Source organism: Hydra viridissima, unplaced genomic scaffold (assembly GCF_058129835.1).
Source record: "Hydra viridissima isolate aposymbiotic clone 2 unplaced genomic scaffold, HvirCarnegie_v1 scaffold_17, whole genome shotgun sequence".
NCBI lineage: Eukaryota > Metazoa > Cnidaria > Hydrozoa > Anthoathecata > Hydridae > Hydra > Hydra viridissima.
Window position 1 is genome coordinate 1,648,788 of NW_028324316.1, and position 23,256 is coordinate 1,672,043.

Genomic DNA, 23,256 nt, shown 5'->3' on the forward strand with positions numbered 1-23,256 from the left:
ACTTCTAAACTCACCTTGCATCTTTTTCTCTTTTTTTTGCCACTTTTTCTTTATTTTCTTTTCCCCTAAATTGCCATATATTTATTTCTAAGTGATAAAAAGTGTCTAAAATGTACTTGAATAATCTAATACATGAATGAAGACAACTTTTACTTCTTTATTAGTTAATATATTTATTTGATTAATGTTGCTAGATTTAGCCCAATTAAAGATAGTTTACAGATTTTACCATTCATCATATAAAACACTGTAAACTCTCTATCAATAGCAGATACTATCTTAGGCTCAAATATTTCCGATTCATTTTCAATTTGCTTTACTTAAACATTGTTAGATCAACAGATTCTTTTGAAAATATGACTTTTATGGGATGACAATATCTGGTTTAATAAGGAGTAGAGTTTTGCCATATAACAGTTTTTCACTTATCATTCTTGTGATATATTTAAAGGGACTATTCAAATGTTTAATAAATAAATATCTGAATAAGGTTCTTCAGAAAATAGCTGTTTTGTATTTTATTTTTTCTGACCCAATTTACAATTAGGCGTAATGTTTCTATATAAAATGGATGCAAAATGTTGCAAACAATTTCAATTTTAAATATTCATTTGACAGTATGGTCAATTAGAGCCTGGAGTGGAATTTCAGGTGATATTTCTTTAACTGCATATCCAGTACAATAACATAATTCTTTAGCTTCTTTAACTTTGTAATAAGTGGGATACAATTTACAGCCCAGATCTTTTGCTAGGTTGTGTTAAAGTTTATAATAATGTATCAAAAGATTGGTATCCATAATTGAAGCTAGTGCCTGATGACATGGTAGGTGGCTTTTAATCAATAGATTTGCAAATCTTAAGTCTCACTTGTAGTCAAAAGTATTAGTTTTAATTTAAGTAATAATAATAAATTATACTGTATAATTAACTAAATTTATATACAAAACTTAAAAACTACTTGCCTAAATTGGTGATATTTGCAGGACTGCAAAAAATAATATTGATAAGTTAAACTAAGATATTAACAATATAACTGATAAGTTAAACTAAAATATCAATAAAGAGCTATGGTTAACAATCTACAGAAATAATTAACAGTTGAACAATATAACTGATAGCTACAAATTAATGCAGTTGTTTATTAAAACTAATTCTCAGAGCAAACATGTTCAAATTCTACAGTTTTTTTCTCCTTGTATTTATGCTTTTTTTTTTTTTTACCTAGATGGGTTATGCAGATATTGTTAGAGCACTCCTTTCAGCAGGGTCAAATGTTCTTTTAAAAAATAAGGATGGAAAAAATCCATATGAGTATTGCTTAACAGAATCTGTCAAAAATGCATATATTGGTGAATTATTACAAGCTGTTTCACAATCAAGGTAAAAGATCCTTGAATGATTATTATTATTATTATTATTATTATTATTATTATTATTATTATTATTATTATTATTATTATTATTATTATTATTATTATTATTATTATTATTATTATTATTATTATTATTAATATTATTATTATTATTATTATTATTATTATTATTATTGTTATTATTATTATTATTATTATTATTGTTATTATTATTATTATTATTATTAATATTATTATTATTTTTATTATTATTATTATTATTATTATTATTATTATTATTTTTATTATTAATATTATTATTATTTTTATTATTATTAATATTATTATTGTTATTATTATTATTATTATTATTATTATTATTATTATTATTATTATTATTATTATTATTATTATTATTATTATTATTATTATTATTATTATTATTATTATTATTATTATTATTATTATTATTATTATTGTTATCATTATTATTATTATCATCATCATCATCGTTTTTTCTCATTTTGTTTTTTTGAATTTACTGATTAGTTTTTTTTAGAAAAAAAAAAAAAAAAGATTTACTGATCAGTTTTTTTTAGTAAAAACAAAAAAATTGGCTGAAGGCCATATTTATATCTTTTATATCTTCCATTTTCTCTGACCATTTGATTTGCCCCTAACAATTGGTCAAATGTTTTTGCCCTTGGTCTTGACATTTGACTTTGCTTTGAGTGTTGAGTTTTTGGGATTGAGGGTACTGGCCTTGGTCTTGGCTGTTAAATTATTGGGTTTAGCCATTTAGACTTCATTTTTTAGACTTCACTGGTGCTGCATATTTGTAAATGTTTATTTAATTTTTAAATTTGATCTAAAATATTTTACAATTTCTTTTAGTTGGTATGAAATATCAATCAAAACATTAAAGTTTCATTTTTAATTCCAAATTTGTTTGATCAAAATTATACTATCATAAAAGTTAAATTTCAATATATAACAAATCTGAAAATATCAGCTTATAAATTTTAGTATTTTGGGCTACACTTTAATATGCTGTAAAGCAGTTTTTGAAATTAAAAAAGATTTCAGAATATTTTTGGGTTTTTATGTTATTTAAGGGTTTTTTCAGATTTTTTATTATATTTAAGCTAGATATCAATCAGATCATCATAACACAAATCTATCAATAAGAGTTTTATTAGAGGGGCCTCATATTGTTTATGCCATTATTAATTTATTAAGATTTGATCATCTGAGTGATTTTGACCAAAAAAAATTAACCAAATTTAAATAACTTTTTGCAGTACTAACTTAACTATTATTCACTCTAAATATATATGTTTATGTTCTGTAATGTAATTCCGTTGTGGAAAGTCCTAGAACATTTAATGACATTGTGGATTTAATAGTTTTAATAGTTTTTACCAGTTAAAACCAAAAATTTGTAAATATGTGTTTGCGGTTATTTATGATGTTTTTTGAAGGATATTTTAGGAAGAGTATATGATGTAAATGAAGGAGAAAATTTGTAAATGAGAGTTTTTGTTAGAAGAGAAGATTATTGCTATTTATTGATTTGTTTATTGCAAGAAAAAACGACAAGCTAATCAGGCCATGGAACCAAGTATGAGATTATTTGATATGTTTGAAACTTATGATGGCACTTCGGATGCTTCTGTTTGGATTCAACGAATGAAAGTGATTGCTGAAATTCAAAACTTAAAACTTGAACTACTTTTTCCGATTCTTCTCAGAGAAGCTGCTTATGCAGTTTACGATTCTTTAAACATGAAAGATAAAAGCAGAAGTCGAGCGTGTGTTGTTAGAGGCGTTTTTTTTAGATGCCTACACTGCATATGAACTGTTTACAAAATGAAAATTATGTGATGGAGAAAAAGCAGAGGTGTTTTTGGCTGATTTAAGAAGATTAGCCTATCTTGCTAAATTATCAGAGGAGTCTGCGCGTTTGGCATTTGTTGTGGGTTTGCTAGAATTCTTATCATCAAGATTTTGAGCTGTAATGGGCCTGATTGATATAATGTTACCAAGAGTGAGAGCTGTTTTGAACTATGTAAATGTGATTGGCAGTGATGCTGTTGGCTCTGTATCTGGACGCCATGCCACAAAAACTGCTTTAGTGTGTTACAACTGCAAAGGTTTAAATGACATTGCAAAGAACTGTTTGCTTGAAAGGAACTTATCTTAAAAGAAAATCTTTCATTGTTTTAAATATGGTCACCGACAGGATAAAAGATCACCTTACCAGGTGGAGTTTTTAAGATCAAATGTTGAACTTTCACATTGCTTGAAATTAAATTTCTTCCTTGTTCAACTGAAGACCCAATTTTTGAAATGGTGGACCCAAATGGTGGATGGTGTCCTGACAGAACATTTTATAATAAAATGGATCCTGGACCATATGGAGGCTATGAAGATCAATGATGAGCTGGATATCAGTACAAATGTCAAAACCGTAAGCGCTATATTGGTACAAGGTCTCAGCCGACAAAAATGGTGAAAGCCTGATGAGCAAAATATATAACTATCCCATTGGTGTGAAAGGATTGGGAAAAGAGAATCTTCCTGCACGAAATGACATGGACAAGAGATTTTGAATTGGTAATAAACTCTGGCTGAAACCACCAAATGCGAGGTGCCATACAAAGTGGCAACCAGCTACAATAACTCGCAATGTGTCAAACCAAATGTGAACGGCATTCCGCGTCATGTAAAACACATTAGACCTCAAAATAATACTTTGTCCTGCATTATCTCTGACATGGAAATAGAGATGAATACTGAAGATGGTCAAGAGAACGCTGAAAATCACGGAGAGCAAATGCACTAGAGACAATTGAGAAAAGTATCGAAGCTGAAGATAGACCCTAAAAAAATTTACATGCTTTTGCAACTGAGTGATCAGGAACAGCGTATGCCTTCAAAATACTTTGATTGCTATTTGTATGATCTGTAAGGATCAAGGAGGGGTGTAATTCATTTAATGACATTGTGGGTTTAATAGTTTTAACAGTTTTTACCAGTGAAAACCAAAAAGTTCTAAAAAAATGAAAATCAAAAAATGCTGTTTGCTGTTATTTATGGTTTTTTGAAGGATATTTTAGGAAGAGTATATGATATAAATGAAGGAGAAATTTTGTAAATGAGAGATTTATTGATTTAATTATTCCGAGAAAAAACTACATGTAATGTTGTAAAAAGGGTCAGCAACCAGATTCCTGTAGATTGGAGTTTCATGTCAGGGTTTTTAAAAAATAATAAGTTAAGGGAATAATGTTAAATTCTGCTTTTTCTATTTCTTTTTCAAATATGTATATTTTTCATTTTTTATTTTAGAGTATTTAGAGTGGATCAGTTACTAAGATGTGGAATTGAAGTGAATTCTACTGATGGAGCAATTTCAGGAAATACTGTGCTGCATTGGGCAGCAAGTTATGGGGATGCAGCAACTGTCAGACTTATATTAGGTCAGTTAATGGTTTTGAGTTGGTTTCAAAATTGCATGATATTATAAAATGTATAAAAACTTAATATTTTTTACAATATAAAAAGTAGTCAATTTTATCGTTAACTTGTATAAAAATTATGACCAACAAGCAATCTGTAGAGAAATTTTAAAAATAAACTTTTAAAGTTATTAAGATAGGAGTATTATGCACTAGCTATTGATTCAATGAAAGCCATTTTGTTAATTAAAATTAGTAAATTTAATAAAACAATTAATACATATTTTTGTTATAATTTAATTTTGATTTCATCAACAATTATGAAGACCAAGACACATGGTTAAAAGTGAAAAATTATTTCTTCAATTAAATATACTGTATCATAACCAAGTTGTTGTTATAATGTTATGTATAATAGTCATGTTGACTTTAAAGTACTGGTTTTAATATACAAAATGTCTGAATTTGTTTTAATGAAGTTTCAAATTTTAAGTCAATAAGAAAATTTATTAATACAAAACAAATCAGTTGACTTTTCATGACTAGTTAATACACCCATGGTTACAAACTAAGGAAAGTTAGTCAAGATTTGGTTTTCCACAGCTGTATATACCTAGCTTTACCATAAATTCTGTTACACAAATTTGGTAAATCTGAAAATTTGAACAATTCAGGAAATTTCCCATCATCTGTGTAGTGTTGTTAGAATCTATTTGTCACATAAAAAAGATAATGTTAACATAATTGCATTACGTGAAGTTGAGAAAACACAGGAAAACATTTTTAATACTTTAAAGTTATTGGATCTTAGTTCTTAGTATGTGTATCACACCATTAATTGTTTGCTTCTGCAGGGATTGAAACCTTGAGTAGCAGAATTTTGAGAAATTCTTTTTAAAACAAAAAAAATTATGTCCAGAGAGATCAGATGTAAAGGCGAGGGCTTATTGAATAACTTTTTCAACAATGAAGAGATTTTTAACAAGCAAAATAATCAGGAATACATCAGGATACATCATCAATCATCTGTGGTTGTGTCTTGAAGGAATTATATATATATATATATATATATATATATATATATATATATATATATATATATATATATATATATATATATATACATTCATATATATATATATATATACATACATACATACATACATACATACATACATACATACATACATACATACATACATACATACATACATACATACATATATATATATATATATATATATATATATATATATATATATATATATATATATATATATATATATATATATATATATATATATATATATATATTATACATTATTATTTGTTATGTATTAATCCGCTTTTAGACAATGGTGCAAATGTGGATGAGTTAAATTCAGATGGTCAAACACCACTACATGATGCTCTCAAAAGAAGAGATCTATTGATCATAGAAGAATTATTAAAGCAACAGCCCAATGTTTATATCAAACCTTTCAAAGGGTATTTACTGTTTTTCAAAGCTTTGGTTTTTTTGCATTTTTAAATATGTTTACTAGGATGTAATAATGATTATAATTAGAAAAAGTAGAAAAACATGTCAGCATGGAAGCCTTGTATATTAAATGATGCCAACTCTTTGTTTTCTTTTGAAATGTGTTTTAGTAATTTAGTCAGTTATGAACCAGTTAAGAGAACAAAACAAAGTAAAATAAAGAACCTAATTATATGAATCATATCTCAAACTTATGCTGATTATCTTAGCTGATGTTAGAGGTGTGCAAAACTTGAAGTTTTGAGTTTGAGTTTATTCAATAATCAAGCTCGAATCAAATGCGTTTAGTTAATCGAATATATTTAGAATTCAAACCTTGGTTCAATATTTGATAAGTGGCTGTAAAATGCTGGTAAAAAATTGTTAAAATGCTTCAAAGAAGAAGACAAGAGAGTAAGGAGCATTGTTTAGAATTATTTTGATAGGCGTAAAATTAACAATATTTTTTTTTGGCTTTTGGCAATATCTTGTCTTACTTCATCTACAACTGACTTATTTACTCACCTGAGAAGTTATCATAAGAAGGAATCAGCAGTGTGATAAAAAGTCACAAGAAGAAAAAAGAATGAAAAAGAAAATAAAGCTGGAAAACAACTGTCAGTTAGTGTCACAAATCTGTAGGCAAGTAAAATAGCATGGACATCTGATCACAAAAAGCTTAATGAAATAACATGAGTTATTGGTTGCATGTTGGCTTCTGATTACCTGTCATGATTTCATAGAAGGTTTTTAGGCACTAATGAAATTGTTTGTTCTTTTTACCATATTCCTAGCTGACCCCTTTTTCTTGCAGTGTTGTGCCAACTATGTATAAAATTTGAAATGAGAAATGATTGATTGCATTACTACTGAGTCTGTTGGCATGCCATCCTATTGTTTTTCCACTGACATATCTTCTTGTGCACTGGATTCCTATATATCTTTTTGTTTGATATATATTAAACTGCTGATTTTCAAATGCAAATATAAAGACTGGAGAATAAACCATTTGTTTGTTTGACCTGTGTCACACACAGGCAAAGCAATATTAGAATCTCTAACTATTATGTTCCTTGAGACAATGGTAGTCATGAACATGTGAGTATGTTTATATATATATATATATATATATATATATAAACATACTCACAATGCTTTCCAAAAAAAAGGCACAGTAAAATATTTATTAAATTTATTTTTCAAATATCATAAAGCACATTGATACATTCAAATATTTTATTATCATATTACTCATGCCTTCAATCTTGGATACAGCATCATTAATTGATAGTTGAAGTGTATGAGCAAAGCAAGGTAAGTCCATAAAGTTTTGGCACATGTTCATGACTACCATTGTCTCAAGGAACATAATAGACAAAAAAAATGTTGTTAATTTATTCAGACATAGTAGAAAAAGAAAAACAATCAAATCATTGGATTAATTTATAGTATGCAAAGTTAAATCTGCTTAACATAAATCTGTCAATGCTGTGAAGATCAAGACTAAGTCAGGAATATCATTACACGCCAATACAATTCGAAATAGACTTCATGAAGCTGGCCTATTTGGTTATGTAGCATGAAAGAAACCATTAGTCAACAAAGTCAATTGAGGTAAACATCTGAAGTGTGCCAAAACAATGTTAAACAAACCAATTATGTTTTGTGAAACTATCATTTGGTCCGATGAAACAAACTTTATTCTGTTCAGGTAAGGTAATAATATGGAGAACACCTATAGAAGAATTCTATCCACATTGCTCTGTGGCTATGGTCAAGCATGGTAGGGGTTCTGTCACCATTTAGGTTGATTCATGTGAAATGGAATTGGTGAATTATATACTTTGGACCATATAATGGATTGATTTTATTATCGTGATATCTTAGGAGCAGCATTTGTTAGTATTGATCCAAAAGTTTAATTTTGGACAAGAATTTTTCTTTGTTCATTACAATTATCCCTAGCATCTAGTCAAGGCTCAAGCAAAACAATATTCAAACATTAACTTGGCCTTAATTCTTGCTTGATCTCAATCCCATAGAACATCTATGGGAAGAGATCAAGCAAGAATTAAGGCCAAGTAATTAAGTCCTACTTATGGCTGGATCCAGTCTTTCCATTGCAACATTGCTATTTGGATTAAGCTTTAATTATGTGTTGACTGTAATTTCAAGGTCTCTGCAAGGCTTATTCATGGGTATGAAAACTTAATTTTATGTTAAGCACTATGTCTTGCAAGAATGAATTATGATGAAAGGTTTGCTTTTTTATTACTCACTAAACTTATATCCCTTTGTCTCAACAGCCAAGTATCAATTAAATTTGTTATCAGCAATCCTTTCATTACTAGGATTAATTATCACAAAAGTTGTAATATCTGATGTTGCTGATGATACCAATCTTGCTGCAGGCTTAAATTTCATATTTGCAGCAAATAATATTGGATATATAATTGGTCCTAGTATGCTGGTATGTATTAAACTATATATGGTCTATGAATATTAACTTAAGATATATAAACAATTAGTTTTCAAAATGTGGAAATTAAAACTTTTTTCTGAAAAAAAAATAACAAAAAAACACCAACAACAAAATAATAAAAATGCAAATATAAGAAAATATAAGGGGACTTCTTGAAGAATGAATGGAATAATGTCGAGTTGACTGTTCTTAAGAAACTTGTCTATTCAGTATCAAGTAGATAATAAGAATGCATCAAAATCGAAGGTTACCTGACACAATACTAGGTTCAATGAAATACCTGTCTTGAAACAGAAAAAAACTTTTTTCTTTTCTCTTGACCAATAAATTTTGTATCTGATATTTGAACAAACTTATACTGTTTAGTCAGTAAAACAAGAATGAAAGTACTTGAAAAATTTGGATTTTTTTAATATTGCCACAATCAGGCTTGAGAAATGGAGACCAAACTGAAATGTATACTCTAGTAAAGGGCAAATAAACATCAAATAAGGAGATTGAAGTAACTTAATGTAAAACCAAGCAAAAGTTTTCTTGATGCTACCAAGCATTTGATTTGCTTTGTTTGTAACTGTAATTATTTGATTCTTCCACTTCAGTTTGGTACTTAAAAGCACTCCAAGATCTCTCTTTGCACCTGTAACATGAAGTGTTCTTGTTTTTATGGTCTTATGTATTTAAAATATGTATATGAAACACAGGATGCAGCAAAATAAACCATATAGTTTGAGTTATAAGATGAATTTCTTCAGTTTTCCTTTGGTTGTTAAAAGTTTTGGGACTTATTCAAATATTTTTTTAAAAAGAAAAACAGAAAGAGTCAAATTAGGCAATTGTGGTGGCCAATTACATTTGGAAATTATCCAATGTAGAAGTTGTTGCCTCAATAACTCCATTATTTCACATTTGTTTTTTTTTTTGGTTATAGTGCTATCTTACTGATATCATATATTGGTGTTTGGTGGGAATATCAGAAACTAAAATTTTTGGCAGATTGCCTTTTAATTCTCTTCATTTATTGTTATGCTTCTATGTCAATAGTTAAAAAAAAAAAGGTTTTAATTCTTTTTGGTGACTATGACACAACAAGTGAAACCATAGGTTTAGTGTAATTGTGTTTGAATATGTTTAGGATTTTCTGATTCCCAAAACCTGTAATTTTGTTTATTTAAGAAAATGTTCAAGTGAAAATGCACTTGATCGGTCATCACTATTTGGTATATCGTTTTTTGATAGATGGTGTTAGAGACACGGGGTGACTAGAACTGTCAGATCTAAAATGTCATTTGGCAATTTTATGTCTTTTGAAAGCACCATTTTCAAATATATGTTATATTCTACTCATTTAATATATCTTTAATTGCTTTAAAATGTCAGTTTACGAACCTAATTCTTGTCCTTTGCGGCAAGTCTTACTTTACATGTTCAATTCAAAGAAATTTGCAGCTGAGGCTCATCGAATGTTCTCAGATATGTATGAGGAAGCTATTAGTGAAAGGATGAAGCTATTAGTGAAAGGTGAGGAAGCTATTAGTGAAAGAATGTGTCATGAATGGTTTCAACACTTCAAGAATAGTGATTTCAACGTTGAAATGTCAACGGCAATGCAGTGGAAGGGAAAAAGTGTTTGAAGATGACAAATTAACAACTTTACTTGATGAAGACTGGTACCAAACCCAAAAAGAGTTGGCAGAATAATTGCATGACTAAGCTAGCCATTTCCAAGGGCCTCAAAGATCTAGGAATGGTTCAGAAGGATGGAAATTGGGTGCCATATCAGTTGAAGCCAAGAGACATTGAACAGTGTTTATTTGCTTGTGAAAAGTTACTGCAAAAGCAATGACGGAAGGGATTTCTGCACTGTGTTGTGACTGGGGACAAAAATTGGGTTCACTATGATAATCTCAAACACAGAAAATCATGGGGTTTGCCCGGCCATGCTTTCACATCTACAGTCAGACCCAATTTTCATGGCTCCAAGGTTATGCTCTATATTTGGTGTGACCAGCTCAGTGTATTGTACTACAAGCTGCTAAAACTGAGTGAAACCATTACTAGCAAACAATATTGAACTCAACTGATGGATTTGAGACAGGTACTAAAGAAAAAACGGCCATAATATGAGGAAAGGCACAACATAGTGATTTTGCTGCATAACAATGCTCTCCCCCTAGGTTAGCGATGGACAATACTTTGAACTGTAAATGTACTATATTTTTGAAAATAAAGCCTTAAATTTTAAGAAAAAAATGGCAGAAGCAAGGCTATACACCTAATACATTGGGGATAGTATTTCATCATGTAAAACTAGCAAAAACAAAATCCCAGGGACCTCACATTGTAATTGTTGTTTTTATTTTTATGCAAAGAGTTGCAAATCCTCTTTCAAAAATTTTTAAAGAGTGCAACCAGAAAACTGCTACTGAGCCAATTGTCTTCTTGGTGATGTCTTCTAGTTTTCTGCAATGCTGTCTCACAACATCAATATTTTCAACTGATATGCCTGTTCAAAGTCTGTCTTTATCTCATATCTCTAACAATTTCAAGTTCAGCAAAATTATTTACCAGTGAAGAAATGGCTTTCTTCAGCTTTATTCAGCTCTTTCAAAATAAAATCTTGTGTGCGTACATTATGCATTATTGTTAAACAATTTTTTTCAAGGAATAGAAAAACAAGTTACTGCTTTGTGTAATCTTTCCATTTTTTAAATCTTCTAAATTTAAAATGTAAAATAGAAAAAAAAAAAGCTTAAATATTTGCAAACAAAGAAGTCAAAGTTTTTTTACATCATACTTTCCCTCTATATATCTTTGAAATATATGCCTTAGATGCCTTTGTATAATATATGTACTTGAAATATAGTTTGAAACTTACATAAAGAAGAACATATATTTTTCATTTTAACAATTGTTTAATAAAATATAAATTCTGTAAACATAAACTTTTACAGGAGAGCAGGTAAAGTTTATCAAAAGAATAAATATTGTGAAAAACATGGTGTTAGACCTTCAAACTGACTCTTAATCAATGTAAAATAAGTCACATGTAATTGTGGCAAATATTTGGTATTTGTGGCATGAACTATTCTTTAAATCAGAAAAATTCATGAAAAAAGTTTAATTTTTGTTATCTTAGATGTTTTGAAGGAGTATCATGCTTGGATATAATGTTAAAGAATGCTGAGCTAAATGAACTTTTAGAAAGGTACATCCTTCTTGCTGCAAATAATGTTTCAGAGACAAAAAGCTCAAGTGGTAGGTTAATATAGATTATAGTTAACATTAATAAGTATTTTATTAGATTGGTTTTTCAAAATAATGTTGTGTATAGAAAAAGCTATACTCCATTTTTTTATGGGTATTTATAAGGCAATGATCATCTGACATTTGAGAAGAATTACTCCATTAAACAAAATGCATTTAAACCTCTTCAAATAGAAGTTGACCCAATAGTCAAGTTGCTTTGTCCACAACCCCAAAAAGTGAAACAGTTTAAAGGCTTATATTTTGTACCTCCTAAAGATCTTGTTGTATTTGTTAAAAGAACTGAAGGTAAAAATACTTTTTATAGCTTGTTGTATAAATTAATTTGAAGTTTGATTTTTTTTTATACTAGTTTATTGTTTTTGTTCTAGATTATGAGCAGAAATTTTTTAAAGATGTAACAATTCTTATTTTGTTTATTGCAACAGAAAATAATTGGTTATATAAATATTACAAGAATGACTATTTATAAGCTCTATAAGAATAAATTTAGGAGAGAAATACTTCTTAGCTTTAGATGTTGTGCTGCTTTAGTGCTCTAGAGCAGCCCAACACTAAAGGCAAAGAAGTGATAAGGAGATATGACAGGAACAAAAATCTTTGCAAGTAACGCTGTTTAGAAAAAAATGAAAAATAATGAATTTAAAAACTAGCATTTGCCCTGTTCCCACATGCAATCTCAATTTCATCTCTTGCAATTTTTTTGTCATGATCTTTTGCAATTTCATTGTCATGGTTTGGAATGTGTGCTGAATTATATTTTCATCATAGAGTTTTGAGGAAATTTAACCTTGATCAAAAGATACTAGATTAAATTTCAAGTAGATTACATTCTGATGATAAATGTTAGGCCAGTTCTTAACTATCAATAATATTTTCAATAACTTATTTCTTAAAGGTCTATGTTTTAATTAGAGTTTTTAAACTTATAACCAGATAAGTTTTCTTTTTAGTCTCTGTCTACCACATTGTGGAAGTTGTACATCTTTTTAAAGAAAAACAAATGCAACTGGGAAGTAATCTTATTGTGGAACTTTCATGGAATGGTAAATAAAAAATCATGGTTTTATTAAAAAAAAAAATAAGTATAAGAAATATATATTGCTTTTAAGTTATTTAGTTGTTAAAATTTTGTTTTGATTTAAACTTCAAATTATTATTATAATAATATATAATATAACATGAGTTTGATTCAACATGAAAAACAAAAGCTTCTAGATTTTTATAGAATCCTAAATATGCTTTGCAAGTCCACTCTGTTTTGAAGGGTGTAAAGTGGTACATTTCTTTACTGCTTTTCAACAACTTCAATTAATATGTTGATTAAGCAAAGTTCCTTGACTCCATCTTGTTTTCAATGCAATTATAATCTGGGCTGTTAGCTAGCCAATCTAGTCTTTTAATATAATTGTCAAACAATTTAGTGAAAATTTTGCACAATGGTGAGGAACAATATGTTGGTAAAATATACAATCATCTGTTTTCTTAAATAATTTTCTTATCAAGCCTTGAGTTATGTATTTCAATTTGTCTTATAGAAACAAGTGGATCACTGAAACCTTGAAAAAATTTTATTTTATTACTCATGCAGGCTATATTCCAGTTAAAAATAATCCTTTTTTAATTCTTTGAACAATTCTTTATTTGTTGAAAATTTAATGTTGTAGAAAGGCTAGGCATTTTTATGGTAACTTTCATAAAAGTTATTTATAACCATGTAATACCATTTGGCATGTTACTGTTGCTAGCAATAAGCCTATTTGACAATTTTCTTTATTTAGAAAACAACAACAATAAAACTTAACAATTTATTCATCAATTTTGTAAATTGTTGTTTACTTTTTTATTTTTTGAGTGTTCATGCTCTGCTGTTAAGTATGAGTACAAGTGGCCTTGGTCATATAAATAAGTTACTCTGTGTCTCAGAATACTAGTGCCAACACTTTACTTAAGAGTGTTACATTAATATTTTTTATAAAGTTGTTAAAGGAAAATTACGATAGTTATTTTTAAATCTCAAATATTACCACCTAAGATTGTATCTGACTCAGTAATATTTGATTTTTTAATTACTAATTATTTAAAAGCTTAAGTAATAAGTAGAAAAAAAAAAAAAAAAGAAACTATTAGTTCCCATGATAAGTAGATTCGATTCTAATCCCAATGGCTTTTGAGTAATACTATATTTAGGTTTCTACAATTGATTTTATTTATTTTAATCATTATTTTATTGGCTTTTTTTATAATTTGCTTTGATATTATTTTCATTTTTAATAATGTTTATGCAATAACTTTTGGTAATTATTAAAAGCTTTAACTTTTGGCTGATTATATGAAAAGTTTTTTTTATTAGTTGGATTTGTTTTGTGGTTAAAGTTGTGTTTTATTTTGTTGTTATAATTAATAAAATAAAAGTTAGTATTTTTGTATTACATTGTACTTAAAAGGTATTTTTTATGGTTATTGTTATTTTTGATACTAAATACATCTGTTTTGTTATCATACAATAATGATCTTAATTTAGGCTCAATGATCAAGTATCCTTATGTTGAATGCATGGTGAATAAAATGTCATTCACTAAACAAGAAGAATATTTCATTCAAATTAATACGCAAAAAGTATGACTTTTAATTTCTTCAATAAATCTCCTTTTAATCTTTTTTTGGAAAACATTTTCTAAATTTGGTTACAATCAGAGATCTGCTGACATTATGTATGATCTTATGCCACTCAGTTAATTATGCCACTCAGTTAAATAATAATACCATGCTTCTCTACTGATTGATTTATTAATGTATTTAATTACATCTAAAATATAAGAATAAAGTAAAGAGCATATTCAAGCTTTTATAATTAAAAGAACATATCATACAAAGCATTTCAAAAGTTTTAAAATTTTTTAGCTAGGCCTAATTCTTGCCACCAATTAAGTACATTTCAAATGATAATGACACTACTTAATACAAAACATGAAGAGAACTCCCCTTCACTAGCTGTTTGAAAACAAATCATTAATGCTTAATGTTTTTAAATTAATGTTTCAAAAACTTATATCAATATATACTGAAGTATATACTGAAAATACAATATATGCAGTATCAACTGAAAACTTAAAAAATATAATAAGTTTTCACTTTACTTCAACTTTTGCATAGCTTAGTTATAGCTTGTTCCTCAAAGTTATAACTTTTTCCTCATTTTTTAAATGATTTTTAAACCTGTTTTCATATTGTGTCAAATCATGTGTCAAACATTCTATACTAAACAGGATTGAACCAGGTGATTTGTGAAACTTTCAGATTTTAAGTTTGTTTACACATGGTGATTTGTGCAATTTTCAGATTTGAAATTTGTTTTTCTTGTGAGAAGTTTGTGCAAAAAATTGCCGTTGCTTTTGTAGTTAAGATTTTGTTATTAAAGAGTTTCAACTCAAGTAAAAATATGTGATTAGGCAATAAAAGGCATAAACAAAAAAAATAAATGAAGGAAAGTTTAGGAAGTGAACAATTTAGAAGATTTTATCAACTAATTAAATATTCTTAGTTAGTCAATATGATGTAAGTTGCCAATATTTTTTTTTTTTTGAGACTGGTATTTCACCAAAGAGTGAGCTGCCTTGGCAGTAATTTTATTCTTTTCTTCAGCAAATACTAATTCCATTGTGAAATTGAAGATGCCTTTGTATTAAAATTGTTTGTCAAACAGTCTTAGTAAATTTGCTGGAGTATACTCTGTCATCCAAAACTAAGGGAACTCTAAAATAAAATATTTTTCCAGGAAACAAAAGCATTTTAAATAATTGCAAAACAGATTTAACTTAAATCTGTTTTATAATTTTAAATCCTTTATCAGGTATTCTATCTGCTCATAAATTTTTGTTCCCATTTGTGACTTTCTAAATGTTTTTTTTGTATGAATACAAAACAGTATAAAAGTAGTAATGTTTCAAAACAAAGGGGATTTTTTTCTTACTGACATTAAATTGTAGAACAGCACTGCAATTTAATCATAATTTCTCATTTTGAATCTGGAAAAAAATAGATAAAATAGTTTTGTAATTAGTCTTTTATGTTATATAAATTACTACTAATGTTGTTTAGTAGAAAAACTGTAGCTGAAAGATGACAAATTCACATGTAATAAATATGATATTTTATATAAATATAATAAATATGATAGTGCTTTCAAACAAAATATCATTGATGATTGTAATTCTAGAACAACACAAAGTGAATTATTTAAAAATTGTAAAATGTCAAAAGCAGTTATAAGTGAAATTGTTAGTAAATATAAAGCCAAAGGAAATGTTGATACTGAGCATTTTTGATGGACAACTGAAGAAAAGTACTCATTACTGAAATATCATGGTTTGATGATGGATTTACTTGCAAGGAATTATTTGGAATAGAAATTTTGTCTTTAATTAGTACCAATCAGTAAATAGTTTAAATTAATTAAAGTAAATTAATTGATAGATAAAATATGTTTAAAAATATATATACTTATTAGTCTCAAGTTTTTTGCTAGGTTTAGCAAAAAGTACAATAGTGCAGTAGTACAGTTGTTTTTCTTTTTATGTAATTTTGTTACATAGCTATGCCAATATCTTGCATAAAGTAGATACTTATGCTGTCTTTTATTTAAATCAATATTTTTTTGTATTGAAATCAAAATATCCAGTAGTGTACTATAATGTTTTTACAAATTTCTATATGTGCAACCTGAAATTCTCATTACAGAATTCGGCTTTTTCATAACATTTTAGATTTTATTAGCTGCATCAAGTTTGGAATCATTGTATCGAGGTTTATGTACATTGTTCCAATGTTTTAAACTATTCAGAGGAAAAGCTGTTCCTTTGCTGCAGGTTGGAGTTCCTTACTTTTGTTTGCTTTGAATAAAACTTTAAGTGCCATAAAATTTATTTCTTTTCTTTCTTTTTTTTTCTTTTTTTTTTTTTTTTTTTAATTATAAATAATTTAATTATAATTAACTAAAATTTAAGAAAAGCATTTGAAATTATTTTGTTTATCAATCTAAATTAAATATATTAATAGATATCTGATTGGGCAACATGCATATATCGAGGAATTATCTTAGATTTTCATCAAAATGATTTTCCACTTTGGGTTTGTTAAAAATATTTTCAGCTTTTTATAACTTTTCAAAACTATTTAAATATTTCTAATAGTATAGTAAATAAAATAATTTCTTATTTACTATACTTAGTATTTTAAAAATAAGTTGTGTTTGTTGTTGTTGTTTTTTGCTAGTGTTAAGTGATAAAGTTTACAAAAAGTTTTCAACTTTTACTTTAAACTACACATCTATAATCTCATGATCATCACTGTTGATTGAAAATTTAAAGCTCTGTAACTTTTTTTGAAAATTTCATCATATTTCTGAGTTTCTATACAGTCATTTAATCCCAATAATGAAATAATCTGATTGCTTAGACCATGGATCTATTTGAATCATTAATTTTTAAGTTTTTCTAACTCTATTTGAGCATGATGTAGTCAACATGAGTTTAATCTTTTTGCTTTTTGCAGCTTTAGAGAACTTTTTAACTTATAACACTCTAGGAGACACTTTTATTACTTGTTGCTTCTATAATTGCATAACATACTGCTCAGAAATTTGACCGCAAGGTTGAAGTTTGTCAATTAAATAATTCAGATTAATTTAGTCTCTACTAATATATAGTATTGGGAAACAATTGAGTTTGAAATCAAAATCATGTGCTAAGTATAAAGAAAAGTCAATTTTCATCATTTTTTCAATTCAAATATTTTATAAAAAATTACATAATGGATTATTCTATTATTAGACTCTTCTTGTTAAAATCGATAACAGTCTCTTTAAATTTTTCTCCATATTTAATATGTTTTGACTTCATATCTTCTCCAGGTTTAAATATAGCATGTACTGCCTTGCCAGCCTGTTCTGCAATATTTGAATGCAGATATAATTTTGTTATGCTACATGTAGTATTCAAGATTATTCTCTAAAGTTAGCAACCCTTTTACACTACCTTTTTGAAATGGTTATTTTTGTGCTCATTTTGTGCTCATCTTAACCATTTTTTTAATCTTAACCATTTTAATCTTAACCATTTTAAAATACTACTGCATAGTAAATCTTAATGCAACTCCACAATAGTTTCATAAGCTGAATTTCATAAATGACATAAAATTTGAATTTGTTTTGCTTTAGATTGTACTGCAAGAACTAATAGATCTCTTTTCTTTGTTTAAAATTAATGAGGTAATTTTAGTCTTTTTTATAAGGTTTTCTTTAATTATAATTTAACTTGTTTTGCTCACAAATGGTTTTATAATATGAAAGTAATTTTTGTTTTTCACTTACAAACTTTTAGTTACAGATTAATGTTAGCCATATAGATCAAGAATCTAGTAATGCAAGATTTACTCCAAGGTATATTGTCTTGGTTCAAAATGAAAACTATGTTAATTTTTAATAATTCTTTACGAAAAATGATGTTTCTTGACAAGTTGTATGCAAACAGTATACAGAAAATACTGTTAAAACGTTATAAGATTTATTACTCATGTTTCTATAAAGTCCAAAAAAATGTATTTTAGTGACTTTTTCAAGCTTCAATTGTTTTGTCAAAAGAGATTTATTACTGTTTCACCATACATAAATGTTGACGAGTTACCATTATTGCTTAGGTCAGGTTTTTACCTTTACATTTTGTATTCTTTTTTGTATTTAGTAGATATTTTATTTTCTGCTGAATTTTTTTTATGATAATTTACTTGTGTTTCTCTTCTCAATATTTTAGTACCAATGGTTCTGATCTGCTGAATCTAATTTATTTGGAATATCTTCTGCAACCTTTCATCAAGCCTAAGTAATATTATCTAATATTATTAGTTATATTCCTAACATTACAGTTATGTAAAAATATATAGTACAAGTATATAAAAAAGTAATCAGTTGTGAAATCAACATTATATAACACGGTTATTGTCTTTGACTTCTAAGTTTTAAATTTCAAGTTCTTAAGTCTAGAAGTATGGAAAATAGCAATATTCATAAAAGGTTTAGTTTTTGTTAGCAAACCCTACATAAGTTCCTCATTAAGATAAATCAGTGAAGTTTTATGTTTTTAATTAGACAGTCAGAAACAGAATAATACTGATATTACAACTATACAAAGAAAAACTATAAAAGAATTCAGAATTTCTGCCATAGTTTAAGTTGCTCTCATGAATAATCTTCAAATACAATCTCACATCTTCTTTTCATTATACTATCCTTAAATCTGTCAAGGTGAAATCAAAGATATGGAGTTTAGAAGATCTTATGTAAAACTGTGGCAAAGTGATTCTCATTTGAAATTATTCTTTCCTACAGAGAATTTAGACTGCTGTGGCCAGTTTTTTTTATATGATAATGAGCTTTAATGTCCTGACTATATGCACAGTCAAAAGAAAAAAGGAAGGTTTTTTAACCACATTCTTGTTCCATAAGGAATGAGACCATTTTCAAGCCTGCTCTAGTCCTTTTTCAGGTGCACAGAATGAGCCATTGGGAGAGAAAGGTACTTTTTTCAATTATCAAAAAATACTTGGTTACTCTTCTCTTGATAAATTGTCAACATATTACATCTGCTAGGTGCAAGTACTCCTTGGTGCCATCTATGCAAGTTCTATTCATTACTTTCTTACTCAACAAAAATAGATTATCAAGTTTCCAGAACATTTTAAATTCTTTTGGAGGGTTTTTACAGTTTCAGAACATTCTAGAATTTTACTCAGCACTAGATGAACAGTCTAGAAAACAGATATATTTCGAAATATTTTGTACTGACTTCAAACCAAAGTGTTTTGGAAACAACACCCATTTTCTACTTTGAGTAGGAATTATTTATAAAGAAATAGGAAAATATATTTTTAAAGACATTGAAAAAGTTAATTTTGTTCAATAGTGCAATGAAGTGGTGCAACTTATTTTATTGATTCATTACTTTGTTATTAATTCAAAACTTTCTGTAAATGTTCTGTATTGATTTGGCACTATCGAAGTAAATGTATCTTATGATTGTTTTATCTAGATGTGTTCATGTAAATGTTGGGGTTTCACAAAATTTTAAGTTGGTAAAAGATTTCCATAACTATTGCAATCAGCAAGGAATTCTTTTGCACTTAACTGCAGAAATGTTAAATTTTCAATTTGATCATATGTCAGTAATGCTAAATGGAGTTTGTTACTCATCAGATATTGTATGTGCTTGCTTTTAGTAATGTTTTAATTTCAGTTTGCCAATTTATTAGACATGTTCATTTATTTATGTGTTAATATGATTTTTGTAGAAAAATGAAGAAAATCTGAATGAAGTCAACAGTTTTGGGTAATTAAGTTTTTTTTCTATAAGAAAGTGTAATAATTGTTTATACAAGTATTTGGTTGTTATTTTTATAATAGAATGATCTTTAGTCATTATGCTTATCATATTGAGGCCTCATATTGAGCAAGAGGCTGTAAAAACTGAAGGCTGATTTAAAATTTTGTTACTTAAGTTGAAATATTTTTTGTTAAGAGCAAATTAATAGTAGAGTGAATGTTTTCTGATACAGACTACTTAAAAAAATGAAGTTATCAAAGTAGGAATGAAAGCAGTTCAAAAGTCAATATATTTTGCACTATTTCTTGTTACCAGAAATAACAATGATGTTACAATTAACATATTTTGAAGGCTAAAACCATAAAAAGAAATAAAACATCTTGCTAATTACTTTTTAAAATTAGAATTCTGCAATTAACAAAATGAATGTATATTTCAAAACCAAATATATCAAGCTATATTAAAGAAGGCTAAAGAAGAAGAAAAAATGGATAAGAAAATGTAACAAGAAAATTAAAAAGATATAAAAAAATAATATCATTGAATCTCTATTCTAAAAACTCTAAAAACTTCATCCTTAACTCTCAATTACTACTAGGAGTGGTAAAAAGTGCATCATTCTTTAGCAAAATATTGGAATATATTCCGCATTTTGAGTCTATACTTACTCCATATTATGAACTGAAACTGTGTTTTTTTTTGTTACTTTAAGTCTATACTAAGCTGCTGTGAACTGAAAATAAGTTACACAAAATTTCCTGCATAAAAGCCCAGTGGCACCTTGAAAAAATATAAAACAAAATAATAACTATTGGACTAGAGTATCAGAAGGGATTTGAAGTCCATTTTAGTTTTAATATAAATTTGATATGTTAAGTATATATTTTTTCAATAACAGATTTAGCATTTACAAAATAGGTGCTGTCAAATCTTAGAAAAAGCTTTTTCAAGTTGATCTGTTGAAAAACCAACCTAACAAAGCAAATTTACACAACAAGGTTTCCACTAAATCAATTAAACCATAACATGTATGTGCAATTACAGTACTGATTTCTTGTGTTGTGCTGTTTGACTTACTTACCTAAAGGCTTGATTCAGCAGTTTATTGTAGCAGTTGTAACTAAATTGTAAACCAAATGATTGCATCAGATGCTTTAACATTTACAACATTCCAAAAAGAAATATTTTTTTCTATAAGTATGGCAGTACTTTCAAAAACTATATTTTCAATATCTGGAGGATTTTTAAAAGGAGCAACTCTTTCTTTAAAGAAAACACAAACATAACTTTACAGACTATTGGTTTTGGACAAACTTTTTTAGCTGTAAGTTTAAAAAGTTTGAAAAGACAATTTCACTCATTTTTACATAACATTTTCAAATCACTCTACTTAGCCAAGAAAAGCACTCTGTTGTGCAAAGATTGAAGCTGACCAGTCTTTTCTGTTAGATAATTGTTTCAAATAGATTTCCATAATCATATAATAAATATGCACCTGGTGTTGGTAACCATTTTTTACTTTCATTTGTTTTAAATGTTGCAAAAATTGCTGATTTATTCAGTTACAATCAGTAATGCTAGTCTTATCATTATCAAAGTCATTTTATTGTATTAGCAATTGTTTGATATTGTCAACTTGGAAGTCAGCTTATACATACACTTCATCAATTAAAAAAATACAGACTTTTTTTTGCATGTGAATTCATAAGAATGCTGTGTGTGAAGTTTAGTTTTTAAGATCAGTCATGTTAGAGTATTGATTTACTTTTATTTACTCATGTTGTCACAGTATTATCTCAATCAAAGTCATTTTTTCATGTTTTGAGAAAACTTTAAAAAACTGACTTCTGTTATGTCAGGTTGATAACATTTGTCAATTTAATAAAATTACTTTTGTAAAATTCCTTGAACTTAGGGACTATTAAATAATAACAAAAAGACTCTTTTTTTGGTACACATGGTAAACAAGGAATATACCTTGGAAAAAAATTTTTTATCTGTGTTTTGTAAACAAATTTCATATCGATTCAGAGGTTTGTGTACAAAAATTAAGGTTTTATATTTATAGATAAATTATATTCCTTGTTTACCATGTGTGCCAAAAAAAGAGTCTGCATTTCTTAAATTTAAAAATGGAAAATTTTGTGCACTCAGTGATATATAATGTTCAATTTTTATTAAAATTAAATTTTATTTAAGCATTTATTTTAGAGGTTAACCATTCATTAAATAACTTATTTAATGAATGGTTAACCTCTTCTCTACTAATGTTGGAAACATCATAGGAGAGAGGGGGGAGCATTGGTACGTTCTGACAAGAAATTTTCGAAAAAGTTGGAAGTAAATAATTTTTGCTATTTTTTAATTGTATTAGCAACATTTCAATTTAATTTATGTTCATAAGTATTGATGGTTAAGCATAATGCTTTTGAATTTTCTAAACATAGTTTTTTGTACCAGTGCTCCCTTACATGAAAAGCATTGATACCCAACGTGTTTACATTATTACAGTGAGAAATTTCATAGTGAATAGTGTATGAAAGAATTAGCAAACCATTTGAGAATAAAAACCATATTGTAAAAAATGCCTCCTGATTTCAATGTACCAATCCTCACCCATAATATACATTTGTTATCTGCATTCAAAAGTTAAAGTTGATTTAAAATGGCTGAATATTTGCCTGTGTACCAATGCTCACCCTGTACCTATGCTGCCCCTCTCCCCTAATACTTTTCTTTAGCTCATTTGCTCCTTTTATATAAGTTAACACAGATAAAAATCACATAATTACAGTGTTAGA

General features: G+C 27.5%; 1 protein-coding gene across 2 annotated transcripts in view; it reads left to right on the top strand.

Annotated features, from left to right (window-relative positions):
• Nucleotides 1-23,256, top strand: part of LOC145183757 (uncharacterized) — a 35,515-nt gene that overhangs the window by 1,827 nt on the left and 10,432 nt on the right. The window contains exons 3-17 of one of the 2 annotated variants that reach the window (XM_090074543.1): nt 1,228-1,382; nt 4,706-4,836; nt 6,168-6,303; nt 11,953-12,071; nt 12,186-12,368; nt 13,034-13,126; nt 14,605-14,699; nt 16,847-16,948; nt 17,139-17,210; nt 18,298-18,348; nt 18,461-18,519; nt 18,687-18,776; nt 18,890-18,958; nt 20,165-20,333; nt 20,424-20,461. In XM_090074543.1, the coding sequence (XP_089930669.1) occupies nt 1,228-1,382; nt 4,706-4,836; nt 6,168-6,303; nt 11,953-12,071; nt 12,186-12,368; nt 13,034-13,126; nt 14,605-14,699; nt 16,847-16,948; nt 17,139-17,210; nt 18,298-18,348; nt 18,461-18,519; nt 18,687-18,776; nt 18,890-18,958; nt 20,165-20,333; nt 20,424-20,461 (1,562 nt within the window). The remainder of the gene's footprint in view (nt 1-1,227; nt 1,383-4,705; nt 4,837-6,167; nt 6,304-11,952; nt 12,072-12,185; nt 12,369-13,033; nt 13,127-14,604; nt 14,700-16,846; nt 16,949-17,138; nt 17,211-18,297; nt 18,349-18,460; nt 18,520-18,686; nt 18,777-18,889; nt 18,959-20,164; nt 20,334-20,423; nt 20,462-23,256) is intronic. The other variant, XM_090074544.1, reaches the window with a different exon arrangement.